Source organism: Cibotium barometz, chromosome 47 (genome assembly GCF_041138505.1).
Source record: "Cibotium barometz isolate CiBa-2024 chromosome 47, ASM4113850v1, whole genome shotgun sequence".
NCBI classification, from domain to species: Eukaryota; Viridiplantae; Streptophyta; class Polypodiopsida; order Cyatheales; family Cibotiaceae; genus Cibotium; species Cibotium barometz.
The window spans coordinates 41,244,116-41,262,896 of record NC_141092.1 but is presented as its reverse complement, the minus strand read 5'-3'; the positions used below and the strand labels follow the sequence as shown (position 1 = coordinate 41,262,896).

The window sequence follows — 18,781 nt, the reverse complement described above, 5'->3', positions numbered from 1 at the left end:
GTCAAAACTTGCTTATAATGCACCCATGTATGGATAAAATTTTGATAAAGCACATGCACTGCATATGTATCATCTCGGTGTGAAGATATCTTATTGTAAATAGTTCATGCTATTTCACCCTTGCTATCTCAGGTAGTGCTTTCATCTTCTCTTTGTATTGCACTTGGAACTTGCATTACCAGTGAGCTACACAAAAGCATTCAACTTGAGATTGGGATTTGGGTTGGCCATGTCTTTGAACATACAATAGGAGGAGATGCAAGGAAAAGCTCCTAAATGCTTTCAGAGCATCTCTTACTTCAAGAAAGTAATAATAGAATCATGCTACTTCACATACATAAATATTTGACAAATTGGGATTTGGGTTGCTTTAAATTACCAGTGCAAAGCTTGTAATTAAGGATTTATGGGCTTATAAGTGATCTTTTTATAAATGACTCTCTCTCACATACACATGTTTAGCCTCCAAGTAGAGCAACTGCTCAACCATCGCAGCAGTCCGAGCAGGCCATCTCCATCATACCCCGAACTTATATGCAAAAAAGCAACACGATTGGTGGAAAAGCAACTGTAAGTCACGTGCCAGAAAGCTTCATGCTTTTTATTGTGTGTGCTTTTTCCAAAAAAAAAATCTCAAGAAGCTACTGAAAGAAATTTGACCATTCGCCGATGCGTTCATACGTTCGTACTAAAGGGCACGATGAAGTGACAAGCCCTTCACCATATGGGATCTAGGGTGGGGGACAAGGGACACAAAAATTGGGGTGGTGTGGGTTGTAGGATCGTGCTGCGGAGTGAACTTGGGAAAATATAGTAAACTCATGCGTCGGCGGCTTGCCCCAGCTGAGCATGGGCATGGGCATGGTAAACTCGGTTGGGCATGGGCATGTGAACTCCATGGTAAACTCGGCTGGGTATGGCCTTAGGGTGAGCATGGTCATGGGAACTTACCTTGGTTATCTTTTAATACTTAAAAAAAACAAAAAACAAGGTATAGTATCGGAGCATCGAACTCGTGACCTGCACATTAGGAGACAAGAACCTAACTGGCATTAAATACTTAAAAAAACCAAAAATGAGGTATAGTAATGGAGCCCGCGACCTGCACATTAGGAGGCAAGAACCTAACTGGCATTACACCATTCTATCCACTGTGCAGAAGAGCTTCTCTTCTAAATAAATTTAAGTCATCTTTTTGGGCTTCCTGGTAATCTCCCATTGTTCCGGCAGCTTCAGAGGCCGGGGTCAGAGACTGCGCGCACCGGCAACCCCACATCCTATCGCCCCCATAGCCTCGATCTATGAGAATCCTCCTCCACCCTTGATCCCATGGTGAAGGGCTTGTCACTTCACTACGCCCTTTAGTGCTAAGGCTTGCCAGGTCCAAAATGACTAGTCACTCACGTGACTGTCAACCTTTAAAAAGTGACACTCAAAAAAATAAAAAAATAAAAAAATAAAAAGAGCATCAAATTCATGGTAAAGTAATTTTTAAGGTTTATGCATAATTAAATAATTAAGAAAAGAGAAAATTTTGGTAATTTTATTTAAATGATAAAAGAGAAATTCCCATGACATTTGAAATTCAATCATTTAAATGGTAAAAGTGGAATTCTTGGCATAATTGAATTAATGGATATTTTTATTAAAAATTCAAAGAAAAATTTTAGATAAATTTATTTTATGCATGAAAAAATTTAAATGATAAAAGAGGAATTCCCATGACATTTGGAATTTAATCATTTAAATGGAAAGAGTGAAATTCTTGGCATATTTGAATAATGGATATTTTTATTAAAGAAAAGAGAAATTTTAGATAAATTTATTTTAAGATAAAAGAGGAATTCTCATGACATTTGAATGTAATCATTTAAATACAAAAAGAGGAATTCCCATGATAATTGAGGTCCAAGAAATTAAATGGGAAAAGAGAAATTTTTAGTATAATCAAAAGTGAAATTTTGAGCATTATTGGGAAATATGGGTAGAATTGATTTTGTAAATCCCATGAATCTTTTATAAAAAAGAAGAATATTTAATATATTTCACTTGAGAAAGTTGAGAAAGAATATGAAAATATCTTTTGAGAAAAAGAACCTTTACCTAGGCCAAGCAATTGGCAAAAATAGTAGAAAAGTCCCATTGGTATCAAAAATAGAAAATGTTACTAAATGTGAAATGGATGTGGATGTGAATGAAGAGATGAGAATGAGATGTGAGGATATGTGAAAGGATGTGATATAAATGGATGTGAATGTAAATGAAGAGATGAAAATGAGATGTGAGGATATGTGAAAGGATGTGATGTAAATGGATGTGAATATGATGAAGAGATGTGAATATGATGAAGAGATGAGAATGAGATGTGAGGATATGTGAAAGGATGTGATGGGATGTAAATAGATGGGGATACGGATGTGATAAGATGTGTGATGTAAATGAATGTGGATGTGGATGTGATAAGATGTGATGTAATGTAAATGGATGTGGATGTGGATGTGATAAGATGTGATGTAATGTAAATGGATGTGATAGGATGTGATGTGATATAAGATGTGGATGTGGATGTGATAGGATGTGATGTGATGTAAATGGATGTGGATGTGGATGTGATAAGATGTGATGTGATGTGAATGGATGAGGACGTGGATGTGGATGAGATATGATGTGATGTGATGTAAAGGGATGTGGATGTGAATGTGATGAGATGTGGATAAAATGTGATGTGATGTGAATATATGTGGATGCTAATGTGAATGAATGGATGGATGTGGATAGACGTGCATGTGAATGACTGGATGGATGTGGATGAATGAGATGGAATGTGTATGGATGTGATGAGATATGGATGGATGTGGATGTGATGTAATGTGGATGGAATGAATGAGATATGATGTGGATAGATGTGGATGTGATGTAATGTGGATAGAATGTATGTGATGGGATGGGGATACAATGAATGTGATGGATGTGAATGGATGAGGTGTGATGTGAATGGATGTGATGTGAATCAAGATAGATGTGAAAGGATAAGATATGATGTGAATGGGGATAGATGTGAATAGATAAGATGTGATGTGAATGGATGTAATGTGATGTGATGTGAATCGGGATAGATTTCAAGCCTATAGTTCATACAGTCTGTTTCAAATGACTCTTCTGTAGAGAGTATATCTTCCTCTAAAAGGGAAAGCGGTACTCCTCTAGGCTTTGTATCTTGGTTGTTGTTTTAGGTTTGGCATTATGAGGTTCAATCACAACCGGTGACCCTGTAAGACATTCAACCAAGCTAAGCATACTCTCCTGAGCTTGCTTTTTACGTTCCGCATATTCATGTGATCATTATTATCCATTTGGGGTGGTTGGGTGGGTTCTAGTTTCTTGATTGGTCTATGTGATGCACTGAGAAGAGTAAGAACTTGTTTCATTCTCACTTAGCGATGTACTAGAACTTGTTTCATTTTCTGACTTTCTTTAGATTGTCAGTTTTTCACTATATTTACCCATGTGACGAGATCGAATTTTCTTTAGATTGTCAGTTTTTCACTATATTTACCCATGTGATGAGATCGAAATTTCTTTGGGTTTTTGTATCCTGTGTCGTACATATGGGTGTTGAGGTTTGTGTGGTGGTCTTTGATGCTTCTGCATCCTGTATAGCTTTTGGCTCTTTCGTTTTTCTGTCCCCTTTTGGGTCTTTGTCCTTACAGGCTCCTTTTCCTTGTCTTTTAATTCGACCTTGGTTTCGACAGTTTGTTGTCCTTTGTTTTTCTTGGTTTTAGAAGGTTTTGTTTTCTCTTTTAGGTTCTGTTTATGTCTTCTACCCATGTTGAGGTATTGTATTTTACGTTCTTTTTGACTATTTGTCGTGCCTTGGCTTGTAAGCATGTAAGCACATTCAAGGGCACCGTGGACAATTGCCCGTTTTGTACTTTTATAATGTTAAGAGTCATATTTTGTGAGACAAGTTGCATTGAAGCAACTCGTCCTTGGGTAATCTTGGAACATGTGATCAATGCCACATCGTTCACACATTGGTCGTGTAAGGTGTCAGTGACTATGGGCATGGAAGTATTCCAAACTATGCAGTCTGCCACTTTGTGAGGTCCATGACAATAGAAACACTGAAGTGTCCGATTAACTGCTTTTCCTGAGCAATTTCTACCCTTTGGACTATTTTTGTTTGGTGCACGGGAGATGGAGGTTTTGAGTCCATTATGGATGAAGCGGGACACTTTTTACTATCATGGTCAAAGGTTTTACAATATATGTAGTATAGAAGAACAGGTGCCTTGTATGCACAATGAGGATTGGGATGGTCATATTGATTGCATTCAACACAAGGCATTTCGCTCCTCACTATTAGAGCCATTACGGATGTCTGGTTTTGAAGGTTTTCATCTTGTCTTATAGATGTCTGCTGTAATGTTTTAAGCAAGGTTGCATAAAATTTTGGGAATGTCAATTCCGAGATCGATCTTTCTTTTGCCATTGCTTCACTTGGTTTAGATGAGGAACACCTCGTTGTAGCGTGATCATCTTCTAGCATGTTGTCATATAAACGTACTGCTTATTCGCAACATTGATCGAATGTTTCTGGATTGGATACAATGATCAAGTTGTGTAGCTATTATTCTTTAAGCCCATCATGAAACATCTCCTCAATTGAACATCGTTTAATTTTGCCCACCATGACTCACAACGTGAGTCCAAGAGTTTAATCCGAAGGATAAAATCTCTAATGGATTCATTGAGTTAATGCTCAATTGAATAGAGTTCTGTTACTGCACTCCATCGATTACCTTGTTTGGAAAAGTCATGTATAAAGCCTCATTTCAAGGTTTTGAAGTTGGTCTTGATCGTCGGGCATCAATACGATGAACCATCGACTAGCTTTTTCCTCTAAGCATAAGTTCAACGCATGTACCTCAGTGGGGCAGTTGGGATTCCCAAAAGCTTCACATCTTTGTTCAAACATTTGAATGAATTGAATAGGGTCTGTTGTTCTATCATATTTGCCCATAATTTTAGAAATTTGTACGGCTGTATTTCTGTATGAGTCATTGAGGCCGTATATGTGAGTGCTCTTGTTGGAAGAGACCCAGTGAGTCCTTGGGCCACCTCCCTTCCTAGAATACTCAGTATGTCCAAGGTGTGGGCATCCAAGAAAGGGTTGGTACTTATAGGATTTGCGGGAATGTTAGGCAAGGGACCAAAGCTCGGTTGAATCAAAGTGACAGGTGGTGTAAAATCCAATGACACGCTTGTTATAGGCATGGCCAATGGTATGGGGAGGTGAATTGGTGGCTTAGATCTCAATGGCTCGAAGATGTCAGCCATTAGGTTGAGTTCTTGTGTGATCCCTGGCAATCCCTCTATCGTGGCCATGTCAGAGTGCCTAAATGCTCCTTAATGAGAAATCCCAGTTTTTTTTAATTTTTATACTTTCCTAGACAGCCTGTTAAAACCTCAAGAGGCTTAGCGTACTTTTCGTTGGATCGAACGGGTGTCTGTTTGCCCTAATTAGCTTAGGTGTTATACGCACGTGAACGACCTTAGAGATATTTTTTCAGAAAAAGCGTATGCTAGGAACTTCCCAGATGGAAGAGAAGGTCCTAAAACCTATTTTTCATCACTGTCTCAAGATGAAAAATTCTTCTGAGAAATTTTTTCCTGTTTCGCAACACGTTTTTAAGGGTGTTCCAAAAGGAATTTTAAAAAACTCTGTATGGGGGGAGTTGTACTTTTGGAGTATTATAAATTTTGTTTTCCTAAGTCGTTCGTGATTTTGTCGTCTAGACCCTCAAAAAGTAGCTTGAATATGGCTCATCGTCGTTTTCGCACTGTATTTTGCGATTTTTTGTGGTTTTTGGGCTGTTTTTGGCCTTGATTTTCGGGTCAAATTTTGAGGCTGTTGGTCGGAGGTCAAAATGGTCAATTTTGACTTCGGACAATCCAAAGTCGAAGAGATCAATGTCAGCTTTCTGATGAGCCCTAGAGCGTCTTCATCGGATATACGGTTAAGGAGATACGAGCCTCCAAACAGGGGTGTTTTGCAGAGTCCCCCCCCTCCCCCACGTGAAACTCTGGTGTTTCCACATGCTGGACTTCATAAGAAATTAAAATTTATTTTTTTTAAAACCGCATAAATTGGCGTTTCACGCCATGAAATGGTTTTCACGTGTGAACCGACGGACTTCACGTGGAAATCAAATTTTGATTTATTTATTTATTTTGCTGCGTGAACTAGTGTTTCACGCCGTGAAATTGTTTTCACGCGTGAACCAGACTTCACGTGGAAATTAAACGATTTTTTTCTGGCCGCGTGTGAACTGGTGTTTCACGTCGTGAAACGATTTTCACGCGTGAACCGGACTTCACGTGAAAATTAAATTTTGATTATTTTATTTTATTTTTACCACGTGAATTAGTGTTTTCATGCGTGAACCGGACTTCACATGGAAATTAAATTTCAATTATTATTTTTTGGTCATGTCGTGAATTGGTGTTTCACGTCGTGAAACGATTTTCATGCATGAATTGGTCGTGTCGTGAATTAGTGTTTCACGTCGTGAAACGATTTTCATGCATGAATTGGACTTCACGTGGAAATTAACTTTCGTTTTTCTTTTGCCGCGTGAACCGGTGTTTCATGTCGTGAAACGGTTTTCATGCGTGAATCGGACTTCACGTGGAAATTAAATTTTGATTTTTTAATATTTTTATTTTTGGAGTCTAGTGGGAAATACGAATTTCCCTTTTGGGGGGAATATTTTTTGAATATAAAATGAAAGGGATATGGGCATTTTCCCAAAAAAGGTAAGTGGAATAAAAAAGTCAATCTTTTAATGACACCCCTTACACCCTTCATAAATGATCCCCAAAATGGACAACTTGACAACTCATAAGCATCTTCTCATTGAATGCTCATTAGCCTTAATGAGTTACGTAAAAAAGTGATTAAGTATTAATAAAAAATTAATCCTTTCACTAGCTTTTTCTCTTTTACACTAATCAAAGACTCTAATTAACCATTAATCCCTAATTAATTCAAACAATTGAGCATATCATTGGATAGAGCAAGGAGAAACTAATCTTTGTGCATCAACAATTGTGTAAATTAATCTAAATTAGGAGATTAATTAGACCCTTGATTATAGTCTCCTGTTTAAGGTAAAATTAAGCAAAGAGAGTCAAATTTCTCCAATTGATCAAAAGATTGATGTAATAAGGTGTTTTGATGCATCTAGATGCTCTCAAAACACTCAAAAACTCCAATTTCAACTACTCATATGATCAATTTAGACCCCAATTAACACATTTTCTAAATTTTTATCGTCTTGAATAAGATTAATCACCCTTAATGACAAAAACCAGTCCATTAAGAGAATTTAGTCAAATTCAAGGTTTTTTTGATGGTTTTAAGAAATTTTTAAAGATTAAGCTACTCCTAATGCTTGCTAATACTCTAATCCAAACAATTTCAACAAAAAACACATAATTAAACTAGAATTAATTATCTTAGATCTATGTTTAAACTAAAGAGAGCTAAAAATTACATTCTATTACATTGTTTGATGCAATGGATGCAAACTAAGCCTAATACAAACTATGTTTAAGCCCTAAGAACATGAAAAACCACCAAAACAACAAATTAATCTAAAAATTAAGCAAAAAACATTCTTTTTAAAAACAAAAAAGAGAGCTATTTTATACCAAATCTCACACAAATCACCATTAAATACATATCTTTTTCATAGGAAACCACTAATCAAGATAATGAAAAATGAGTTATGCGTAGATTAGAGACAAAACGATGGAAAAAGCCAAGGGATGGCTCCCCGACAGAGCGGCGCCAAAAATGTTATGGCTCACCCTAACCCTCCTTGAAACACATCCAAAAAGAGATTACTTGGTGAACTATAACTGTCGTGAGGATCTTTCCAATGGCTGAGCTCGTAACCCTTGAGGTCTCCAAGCTCTACAACTCCTTGAGAAGCAATTCCGCCGCATCTCTCGTGAGCGTTGTCATACCACTGCGTTGCACTACGGGTCCTCATCCCTCCTCTCACCTCACTTCACTCACACACACTCACTAGCATGCATTAGGGAGAGAGATTAGCAAGAGCAAGATTCAATTGCACAATGGGAGAGTATGTTGTATTATGAGAGAAATTCACGTATATACATAGCCATAAGTGTTCACACTCACTTAAACTATGGCCGACCGGGCACTTTAGGCTCATAAGAGGCCTAATGCTATTACAATGACTACTCTCATAATATATGAAGTACATCACTTAGGACTTCATTCTAACTTGCTACCACACGCTCTTAAAGCGGGAATCACCATAAATACTCCGTCACACCATTATGGGCACCGTCCAAGTTGTAGCTTTGGACACTATTGTTTATATCTTGAATGTATGACCCTTTGGTGTATCTACCATGACTCCTTGATGTAAGATAATGGCGGTAGCTCTTGTTAATCCTAGAATTGGATTAACAAGGATAATCTAGGAAGGGAAAGAAGAAGAGAGAGAGAGAGAGGATATATACACTTCACAAAACTAGCCTATGAGCCAGCTCCATTCTTAACCACAGCTACCCCAAATAATTTGTTAAGGATAGCAACTGAAATAGGTAGGGGAGTGGCAAGGGAATTGGTGACTTTCAAGCCCCAAAGAAAAATCCCATGGCGTTGTATCTCATAACAAAACTAATGCAAAGCTCCAATGTTGCTGGATGGGAATCCCATCCAACATGCGGACACATCGATGAGTTCACAAAGGTTCATTATTTTTCCTTAGGTGGGAAGGCATATCCATGATATAGGATGCTAAAGCTAAAGGATAATGTAATTTTTACTCTAGGCTTAAAAACATTTTTATGCCAAGCTTTGCAAGAAGCAGTGGCAAGTGGAGCCCAATGGCACATCTCTATAACATTAGGTAACAAGAGCATGAGTCAATGAGGGATTATGTCTCTCATTTTAAACATTTGAACTCTCAATGTAAGCTTTGGGAGAGGCTGAATGCATGACTATGTGCTTTTGTCAAAACCAACCACATGCATGTTACAAATTCGCCCATTGAATTTGAGGATAACATGTTAGCATTACCCTAGCATGAGTAAAAAAAGGCTCCATCTATGGATGGCTACGTTGTTCCGAGTTGTTAAGTCATCATGAATCAAACACTAGGGAAAGGTATGCAAAAAATATGACTGTCGATGAATTGACCACAGAGGTATAGGGAGACTCCCAACAAAACACACTAAATCCCAAGAAGAGAGCTAGTTTGGTGTTTAATATGTAAAACAATACAAGCATTGAATGCTGGCATTTGTGACCCATTTCATTTCTCTATTGTGTACAGATACTTGGGAAATCATAAAACATTCATGTCTAGATATGGTGCTTAAACCACTAGCATAAATCTCGGTGGCTAGAACAACCTTAGCATTACTAGTGCCACCAACCCCTCATAATGGTAATATTGGACCTACACCCACATCCACATTCACATCCACTCATAATGGTAATATTGGACCTAGCATTACTAGTGCTACCAACCCCTCATAATGGTAATACTGGACCTACACCCACATCCACATCCACATCGTGTGACGACAAGGTTATGTACAAGGAATGTATGGGGTGCTCGACGTGCCCTCACCACCTATCTTGCCACCACAACCACCTCCACCTCCACCAAAGATTACCCCAATCAATCAAGTTTTGGTCAAAGTACCACTAGAATAACGTGGATATCCTCGTGAGTCTAAACTTAATCATGACTACTATGAGGAGCCACATGATAATGTGCCCGATTTCTACCTCATTGCAATGTTATCATTGCCAAGGACCTCATCGAGTAGCATTGGGGTTATTTAGGGAATACTTTTTTTATTGAGGATTGTAGAAACAAAAGCACAAATAGAAATTTTGATTGATTACACCAAACTTAATTATATTTTTGTTGATCTTATCCAGCTTCAATGTGCCATGAATATTTTTTTTATCAAGTTTCATTTGTTAAAGGTGCACAATTTATTATAATGCTATCTATAAGTTATTACAAGATCTGCAAACACTCACTTTTTTCTCATTGTAAGTTCAGGTCCAGAAGACTAACTTGATTTGTTTTGAAGTTGTGAAAGGATGAAAGATAAAGAGAGTAAACCGTGTGACACTAATGCATTATACACAATGGTTCATGGGAAGGACAATCAAAGATAAATGTATTTAGTGCCCAGTCAAAGAAGGAGATATGGTGGCTCATTGCCTTTGAATTTCCCAAAGAATCACACAATGTTCTATAGTGGATTCTTCAAAATGAACATTGTGTATAAGGAGATAACTACATAGCCAATTGCCGGTCTCAAACTAGGTGTTGAAGGGATGGGGAGTTTCAAAGTGAATCCGCATTTGGGAGGTGCTTTGTAGCTGGAATGGAAGAGAATGCATGGTTTCGATTAGCTATGGAGTAGGTACTCCTTACGTCATTAGTTTTCCCCCTTAATCCTATTTTATCACCCTCATTTTAGAGAGGAGCTATAGTAGAGGCATGTTTGTTAAAAACCTCACTACCCCTACTACTCTTCTAATGACCCCTACTACTCTTCTAATGGAACACCTTGGTAGAAGGGGGGCTATCTTTGAGTGGGATATGGCTCTAAGAAGGGTTAACAAAAATTTCTTACCTAGTTATTAATTCACTTGCCTTCAATGCTTTGAGCAAGAAAGTGTGCAGCAATGTTTGGCAACGGTTACGTTGAAATGAGAGAAGAATTTCTGAGGTTTTGATTTGGCCCTGAGGGTGCCCAAAAAGTGCATTTGTACATGGACATATCTAGATGCCTAAAGGTGGGCGGCGCCCACGTCAATTGAGCGAGCTTCTACACAGGGGGCACGTGGCGCGGCCGTAGTGGAGCCATCCGTCGATGCAGTCGATGTGGAACACGTGGCAGCAGCGGGGCAGCTGGCGGACTTGCTGGTGAGCTCCGACCTCGCAAAGGCACACTGCGCAGCAGCAATGCTCATGTGGGTGGCGGCCGTCGTCGTCATAAGCGGCCTGCATTGCCGAGACTACGTCCTCCAGCCGCACCGCAGGTAGAGAGGCTTGTATAGCTGCTGCTGCTGCTGCTGCTGCTGCGTTACGAGCCCCCGTTACCCTGCCCGGTGCTGCAGGCGCTGCCATGCTAGAGTAGAATTGTACAGGGTCGAAGCCATCATCGGGAGCGGCGTTTGCTATCGGCTCATCATCTTCATCATCATAACAGAAGCCCTGTCGTACTAAACCGACTGAATTGAGGAAGGCGTGGCAGAGCTCCCGGAGGGCAGAAACGGAGATGGCTGCCGTTAGCAGCAGCTTGGGCAGGACTCCCACGCAAGGAACTGGAAACCCCATGAGGTTGTGCATGAGTTGGAGGCTCGCTCTCTCTGTGTCTCATCTGGCTTGATGTATCTTGGTCACCTCTTTGTGTAAGTAGACAATTATAGCTTTGATCACCTCTTTGTGTCCATCTCTGTGTGTGTGTGTGTGTGTGTGTGTGTGTGTGTGTCCCCTGGCTTGCTGTATCTTGCTGAGAAGAATGCGAGAAAGCAATGGTACCAAGAGCACCTAAGTGGGACAGTTATAAGGAGAGCCTGCTAATGATAGCTTTGATCACCTCTTTGTGTAAGTAGACAATAGCTTTGATAACCTCTTTGTGTCTATGTGTGTGTGTGTGTGTGTGTGTGTGTGTTTCTGCTGAGAAAGTAAAGATGGTACCAGGAGTACATAATTTGACACTTATAAAGAGAGCCTGTGAAGGCAATGCCAATATAAGACGCTAGCAGCTTTGATAACCATTCTGTGTCCAGATGCAATGCAAACCATCCTTCATGAATTGTCTCTGTCCTAGTCCTCTTTCTTGTGTTGTCCCTGTCATAGCTGCTAGGCAAATATGAATCTATAAATCACTGGATAGAGCAAGTGGCCTATTTAAGAAATGCATGGCAATGCTCTTTCCAACCTTAGGAGGTGTTTAAGCCTAAGGCCTTGGAAATTGGGATGATTATTCTAATTTCTATCACATGGCAAGTTGCCACAATTGGAATCTTTTGCCTCGCCCTTCATAATATATATGCACCTCCATCAAAAAGCATTCTTAATTTCTTACAAATTTCCCTTCGCTTAATAAAGAATAGCTTCTTTAGTTATTAATAATTTGCATGCTATATTTCTGTTTTGTTCACCTCCATTGATTAAAAGACGCGTGTCGGTGTTTGCCCCACGGAATACCAACACTTAACCTTGTAAAAAAAAGCGCCAAAAGGTACTCTTTAGATGCTTGAGAAGGCCTCATGCAAGGGCCACCCTTTCTTTTGCCCAAAAGGTATGGTGGGGATTTGGATGGGACCTCTAGGCTTCCTTGTCCCCTAGGGACTCCAACATTTGGAGACTATGGAGACTCTCAAGTAAATAATTGTCGGGCCGAAAACTATGTCTCAGCTTCCACACCTTGAATTACCAACTTTTCCTAAGCCCCAATTAGTTGGGCTTGGGAAAACCTTGAGTAGGGCGCCAGGTTGCTTATTGAATGTATGAGGAAGCATTGCATGGGATGGGCCCTTCGAGTTGGAAAATCATTAAATCTAGGGGGAAGCTTTACATTCCCATAGAGCTTTGCTGATGTCATGTTGAAGATACCAACCAAGTTTCATAGAGAAATCCTAACTGTGCCAGAATTGGCACAATTACGATTTACTTGACCAAGATCCATTTAATGCTTAGGGGCCAAATTAATGGTGCCCTAGGAAAATGATGTTACTTGAGATCCATTTATATAGTATGAAAGATGATAGGTGCTTTGTCATGGCTAGAGACCACCATCTTCAAATTTTATTTAGCAGATGCCTTTGACCCTCTAGTGTGTATGTTGAAGTTGCCCTTAACAACTAAGAGCTAATTCATGTATGAAACTTTGGGTAAATATTGGCCCAGTTACTAGCATCATAATTAGGCATTGATTGTAGATTTTTTCACAAGGGATGGGCTTTATTTATCGACGTTTTTTACAGTTGCACATTTATATACATTTGCACACTAGGTGCTACTCAGGTTTGGAAAAGAATTCTAAATATTTCCTACCATCCATCTGAATGGGCTTATGACTTTTTTTCTTTTTCTTTTTCAGGGATACTTTCCTTTGTTTTGGAGTGTGTAAATCCCTTAATTCCATAACGTATTTTCAACCTGTTGCATTTAAAAAACATAGGGGCTACTTTTAGCCCAATGGCTATTTTATAAGGCCCTTTAAAAGATGGTGGTATATTTTCAGAGGGAATTTTATTGAAATATAGCCAACGTCATCCAAAATTTATTAATTTTAAGTGGGTTATAAAGACAAAAGCACCAAAAATACACCACATGTTAGTACATACAAGGCATAGATTTTCCCAAGGTTTTTCTACTTTCATATACATAGAAAAATATATTTGCCACCCTATCAAGATATACCATGATAAAAGGCCATAACTTTTTTACCATGAGTTAGACACTAAAAAGTTTAGACACTAGGTCTTAATGAGCTGTGAATTACGAAATAGTGGCCTACAAGGTGTAATAGTTGTGGGAATCAAAACCATAACTTCATCCAAAGCAGCCATTAACCACTACAATGGCACCACATTGTACTACGCACCATTTCGAAAAAATAAAGGACCTTAAATACTTATGCATATGTTTTCTAGCCAAAGACCATGATAAAGAGGGCCCATTTCCATATCCCAAGGTAGGCAAAAGCATATTATTGCATGGACAAAAATAAGCAATTTGTTTTTAGTGATCGTGACTTTGACCCTTGCAACAAACAATGCTCATGGTTAGTAACTAGTTATGACCAAGTTTCTAACAGGATTGGTAACTACTTTCCATTTTAGTTTCAAGTTTTACATGGTGAATATATTTTAAATATGTTAACACTATATTTTCTTAATAATAGACTAGCACTATATAGAGTGGTGGAAGGCCACCTCAAACTAAGAGTTCATGATTTAACTTTATTGGCATATATATTAAATAGTACTAGAAAACATCATGTTGCAAGTTTGCTGGTACACTCGGAAACCTAGTGAGATGGCACCATAGCAAAGCAAAATGTTTTCTTACAGTAAAGTGTTTCAACTTGGTAAGTGGCTCCATTTGCAAACAAAACCACTTATGTGATGAAAAACCTAGAAGAGGGGTTAAATTTACCACCATAAGGAATTTTTAGAGCTATTGTTTTGTTGTAAACACTCTCATAGAATAAAAATCAGCCCTCAACTTTATATTCAATAGCAACAAGTGACTTTGCAAAACACTCCATATACCTAAGCTTTCTTTAAAAATGCAAGTTGTGTCTATGCTAGAATGACCTTCCATTGTAGAATTTCTACAAATCCTAAATTTAGGGCACTATGGACGACGACACACTTAATTTAGCAAGCTTAGCAATGGAAATATTAACATTTTTATAATGTAGAAACCTTTAAAGTGTTTAAAAGTTTAAACTTGAAGAAATTAAAAATAAATTGAGTTGTTCGATATTCCATGATAGACAAAAACATGACAACACTACAACACGTCGGGGGACACAACAGCATTTTCTAGCAATGTTTCAGCAATGTTTTTTTTTGTCGGGATGTCTGGGATTCCGTTCGTTTGCTGGGCAGCGTTGTTAACATCCAAAATTTCGCTACTCCACAACGTTTATAGCAGCGAAATTCCACTACTGAGCTGTGTCTTTAGCAGTGAAATTTTGTTGCTAAACTGTGATTTCACCTGAACAGTGAAATTATGCTGCTATTTTTGCTGCACGAAATTCTAGAGAGTTATTGGATGATGAATTCTAAAAATACATCACATACACACAGAAAATGATATATAGTTTTAAAAAAACATCCATTAAAACCCTTGGAGCCATGTTTTGAGCAAAAAAAAAAGATAGTTGAAAACTTTTGGAGAAGCGAAACAATGTCAAGATCATGACTCTATTCTATCTTGTAATAAATCCATATGTGTTGCTTCATCAATGTCCATATCTAATGGAAGCTCAATGAAAAGATGGGGTTCCATATCAATATCAATATCACTATCATGATCCAATGAAGCATTGTCATGATGATTGATAGGTGACTCATCATCTTCTTCTGATTAATGTTCCTCATGCTCTTCATCGGCCCCATCCAAAATGTTTTCTTCATCGTCTTCTTCTAATGAGCCGATTTGAGGTAGTACTTACACCTCATCCAGGGATTCGGCCTCCAAATCTTGATCTTGAAAGATATGTTTTGAACGAGGGAAAACTTGTATAACATACCACCACTTTGGATCAATTCGATCGGCGTGAAACACAACCTAATATCACAAAGCAAAGGGGTTACACTTTTATTATACTACATCAAGATTTGATTTGGGATTGGTTGGGTTACTAACCTATTGACAATGTTGAGGTAGTACGAAGATATCTTTCTCATCATTCCAAAACTTGGTGGAATTAATTTGAAAGAACCCATTTGGATGTTTCTTCACGATTTCTTGAGCACCTCTATATATCACCTTAAACCATTTGACATCAAAGATGAATAGACTAAATGCTCTAAATCCAACCTCAAGAATATCCTAAATAGTTCCACAATACTCAAGATTGTCCTCTATGACATTGGTATCATGTCTACTGGCTCGACTTTCTTGCTCAAAATTTTCCATCACACTACAATCAAATGTGTTTCTTTTAGAATCCACATACTCCGTGTGTGAAAGTGCCTTCCCTTTGACGAAATTGCATTATATAGTTTTTACTAACATTAAACAAAAGCATGACATTTAGTATAACTGTCATGCTTGTCCTCTATGACGTTAGTATCATGTCTACTGGCTTGACTTTCTTACTCAAAATTTTCCATCACACCACAATCAAATGTGTTTCTTTTAGAATCCACATGCTTCGTGAAAAAGTGCCTTTCCTCTGAACAAATTGCATTATATAATTTGTACTAACATTAAACAAAAGCATGACATTTAGTATAGTGCATTCAACAAGGTATATATGTGAGATAGAGATGAGGAATGTACTTACTTGAGGGTCACATCCTCTTGCATACTCATGCTCTTCTCTTGTGATCATCTCTCCATTTTGTGATGCCATCGATATTGCCATACGAAGACATTCTATATATTGATCACATTTGGTAGAGGTTCCAAGCTAGGTGGGAATGGCAAGCGTCTATTTGCTCTTCTAAAAGCTCTTCTCTTATCCTTTTGTCTATTGATTGCATCCTTGTATCTCCCAATCCACTTCTCCATGATGGGACTATTTAGAATGCAGAATGTGTTCACCTTGTGGTGTAATGTTTCATCCAGTCTTCGTTGCCTTCCTTGTCCCTCCTGAGGCACATTAGTGATTATTCCCTCTTCATTCCTCCACAATCGTGGCATGGAAGGATCTATGCGCGAGATAGATGTTTTGAGATATACACAAGAGACTCTTGCATTAACCATCCCTCTACCATGCTTGCTTCTGGCCTTGCTATTTGTCTCACAAAGTCCTTTAGGGCTTTCATGAACCTTTCAAGAAAAAACATCCATCGAACATGAACAACGCCACTTCATCAACAAAATGCACCACAAGATGCAATTGGCTAGTGAGAATTATTCTAGGAAAGTTGTCCTCGATCATACACACTGCCTCAATAGCATTGAGATGAGCCATCTCAATGGATGTAGGATCTATCTCCTTTAAGGATATGTACCTACATACATAGCAGTTATGTGTACTATTTACTAATACATAACTTGTGAGCACATGAGAATTCCAAACAAGCAATATAACTTAGTGAATTGAAGAGAAGATTCATACCTCACCAAGCTTTCCATTTTGTAAATAGCCTCTATCACCTTCTTGTCTCCACAACCAACTATAGCAATTGGAAGAATAAACTATGCATAGAAAAAAATGAAAGTTAGTATATAAGCTTACAAATTATGTACCACAAAGAGAAAATGAATAAGCGAATATTTATATACATGTAATATCTTGTGCCAATCATGTGTCTTGAGGCCATATAATTGTTCCTCTCATTTCTGGTCTTTGTGAAGGCACCCTTCAATGAATGTATTACTCCCATTCGTGTATGAAAAGAGGCAATCACACTTTTCACCTTATTGTGCTCCTTCACCCATGGTGTGTTTGCTAGGACTATTTTGCCACTCTCACTTTCAATTGGCCATGCACTTTGACGGCATCCAATATTTTGTAAGTCATCCCTTGCACCCTTTGTATCTCTTTTACCAATTAAATGGTCCCAAATATTTGTTTCCACATTCTTGAAGATATGTATGTGATCTAAGAGATGATTGATCTTCATGTCACACCAATATGGAAGTTGAAAGAAGATTGAGTGTTTAGACATCCCGTTTGGTGGTGGATTGGGAGTGATTCTCCATGCCTCAAACCAATCTCTACCACTCATCACAAGTGGTGAGACATCATGTGGCACATACTTGGGATATGAAGGAGGGAGAAATCGATGATGTTTGTCATACACCACCTTCTTAAGTGTAGAGGGTCTTTCTGAAACAAGTGATGGTCCGCAAATCAGACATGTATGATGTCCGAAGGCTGCTAAACCTATTTTAAAATTGAGATGATTGAGATAGAGATATAAACTTAAAGTTTAAAGGCTAAAACCTTATGCATATAAGGTTCAAGTAGGGACTTGAGCACTTCGAGAACCCAGAGTAGTCATGTATTGTCCAAAGCAAAACTCCTTTCACATCCACCTTACACCTATTTATTAACCTTGAAATGTCATGTACTTTGATACCTCGCCATAGTATCTCAAGCTCCTCAATCAAAGGCTCGAGGTACACATCCATGTTTTCCACCTTATACTTGCCTGGTGCAAGGAAAGCAAGCATGATATGATCTTTCTTGATTGCCACCCATGGAGGGAGGTTGTAATTCACCGACACAATAGGCCATATAGACCATGATGTTAACTTGAAGCCAAAATGGGTTAACACCATCCATGCCCAAGCCAAGACGTGAGTGATCACTGTCAGACATCTTTAACCTAGCCAAAACTGATTTAGGGTTCATACAAAACACACAACAACATCTAGTATTGCAAACAAAAAATTACCCAAGATTTTGCTGCAACATTTTTTCGCTGCATAGTAGCAAAAATCCGCTACCCAACAGCGAAAATACGCTACTCACCAACGAAGCTAGCAACGAAATTTCACTGCTCAGCAGGGACCTGCGAACTGTAACTCCCGCCTAAATCGTCGAGCCGATGGGTGTCAATACCTACCTACTTCCCCTATCTTTCACATGCATAGCCTACGCTTATAGCCTCTTGAGTATTCCTCCCACCACACCTCTTCTCTCAAGGGTTTTGCATAGCTCAAGTATCCCTCTCCAAGGTAAGCCCTTTCTTGCTTTCTTGAAGGTTTCATGGTTTTGTTCAATCTTTGTCTTCTTCCAAGCTTTCATGGAAAGCTTGGACATAGCTTTATGTGAGCTTTTCTCCCTTCGCCTCTCTCCTTTTCTCCCTTCCCCTCTCTTTCCTCTCCCTTGCCCTAACTCTAGCCTAATGCATAGAGCTCTAATAGAGAGATTTGATGGAGAGCTCTCCATCAAAGCTTTCTATTAAGCATTCTATGCATAAAGCTAGGTTTTAGGCTTAACTTAAACTAGTTTTTTCATTTCCTTATGCATTAAGAGTAGGATTTAGGGTACTTACCTCTTT

The 18,781-nt window shown here is 38.6% G+C and overlaps 1 protein-coding gene across 1 annotated transcript; it reads right to left on the bottom strand.

Moving 5' to 3' along the window:
* Positions 1–10,262: 10,262 nt before the first annotated feature.
* Positions 10,263–11,982, bottom strand: LOC147611690 (uncharacterized). The gene has a single exon (XM_086785020.1). It carries the CDS (start codon positions 11,421–11,423, stop codon positions 10,884–10,886), a length of 540 nt encoding a protein of 179 aa, XP_086641146.1. The 5' UTR covers positions 11,424–11,982; the 3' UTR covers positions 10,263–10,883.
* Between the last annotated feature and the right edge of the window lie 6,799 nt (positions 11,983–18,781).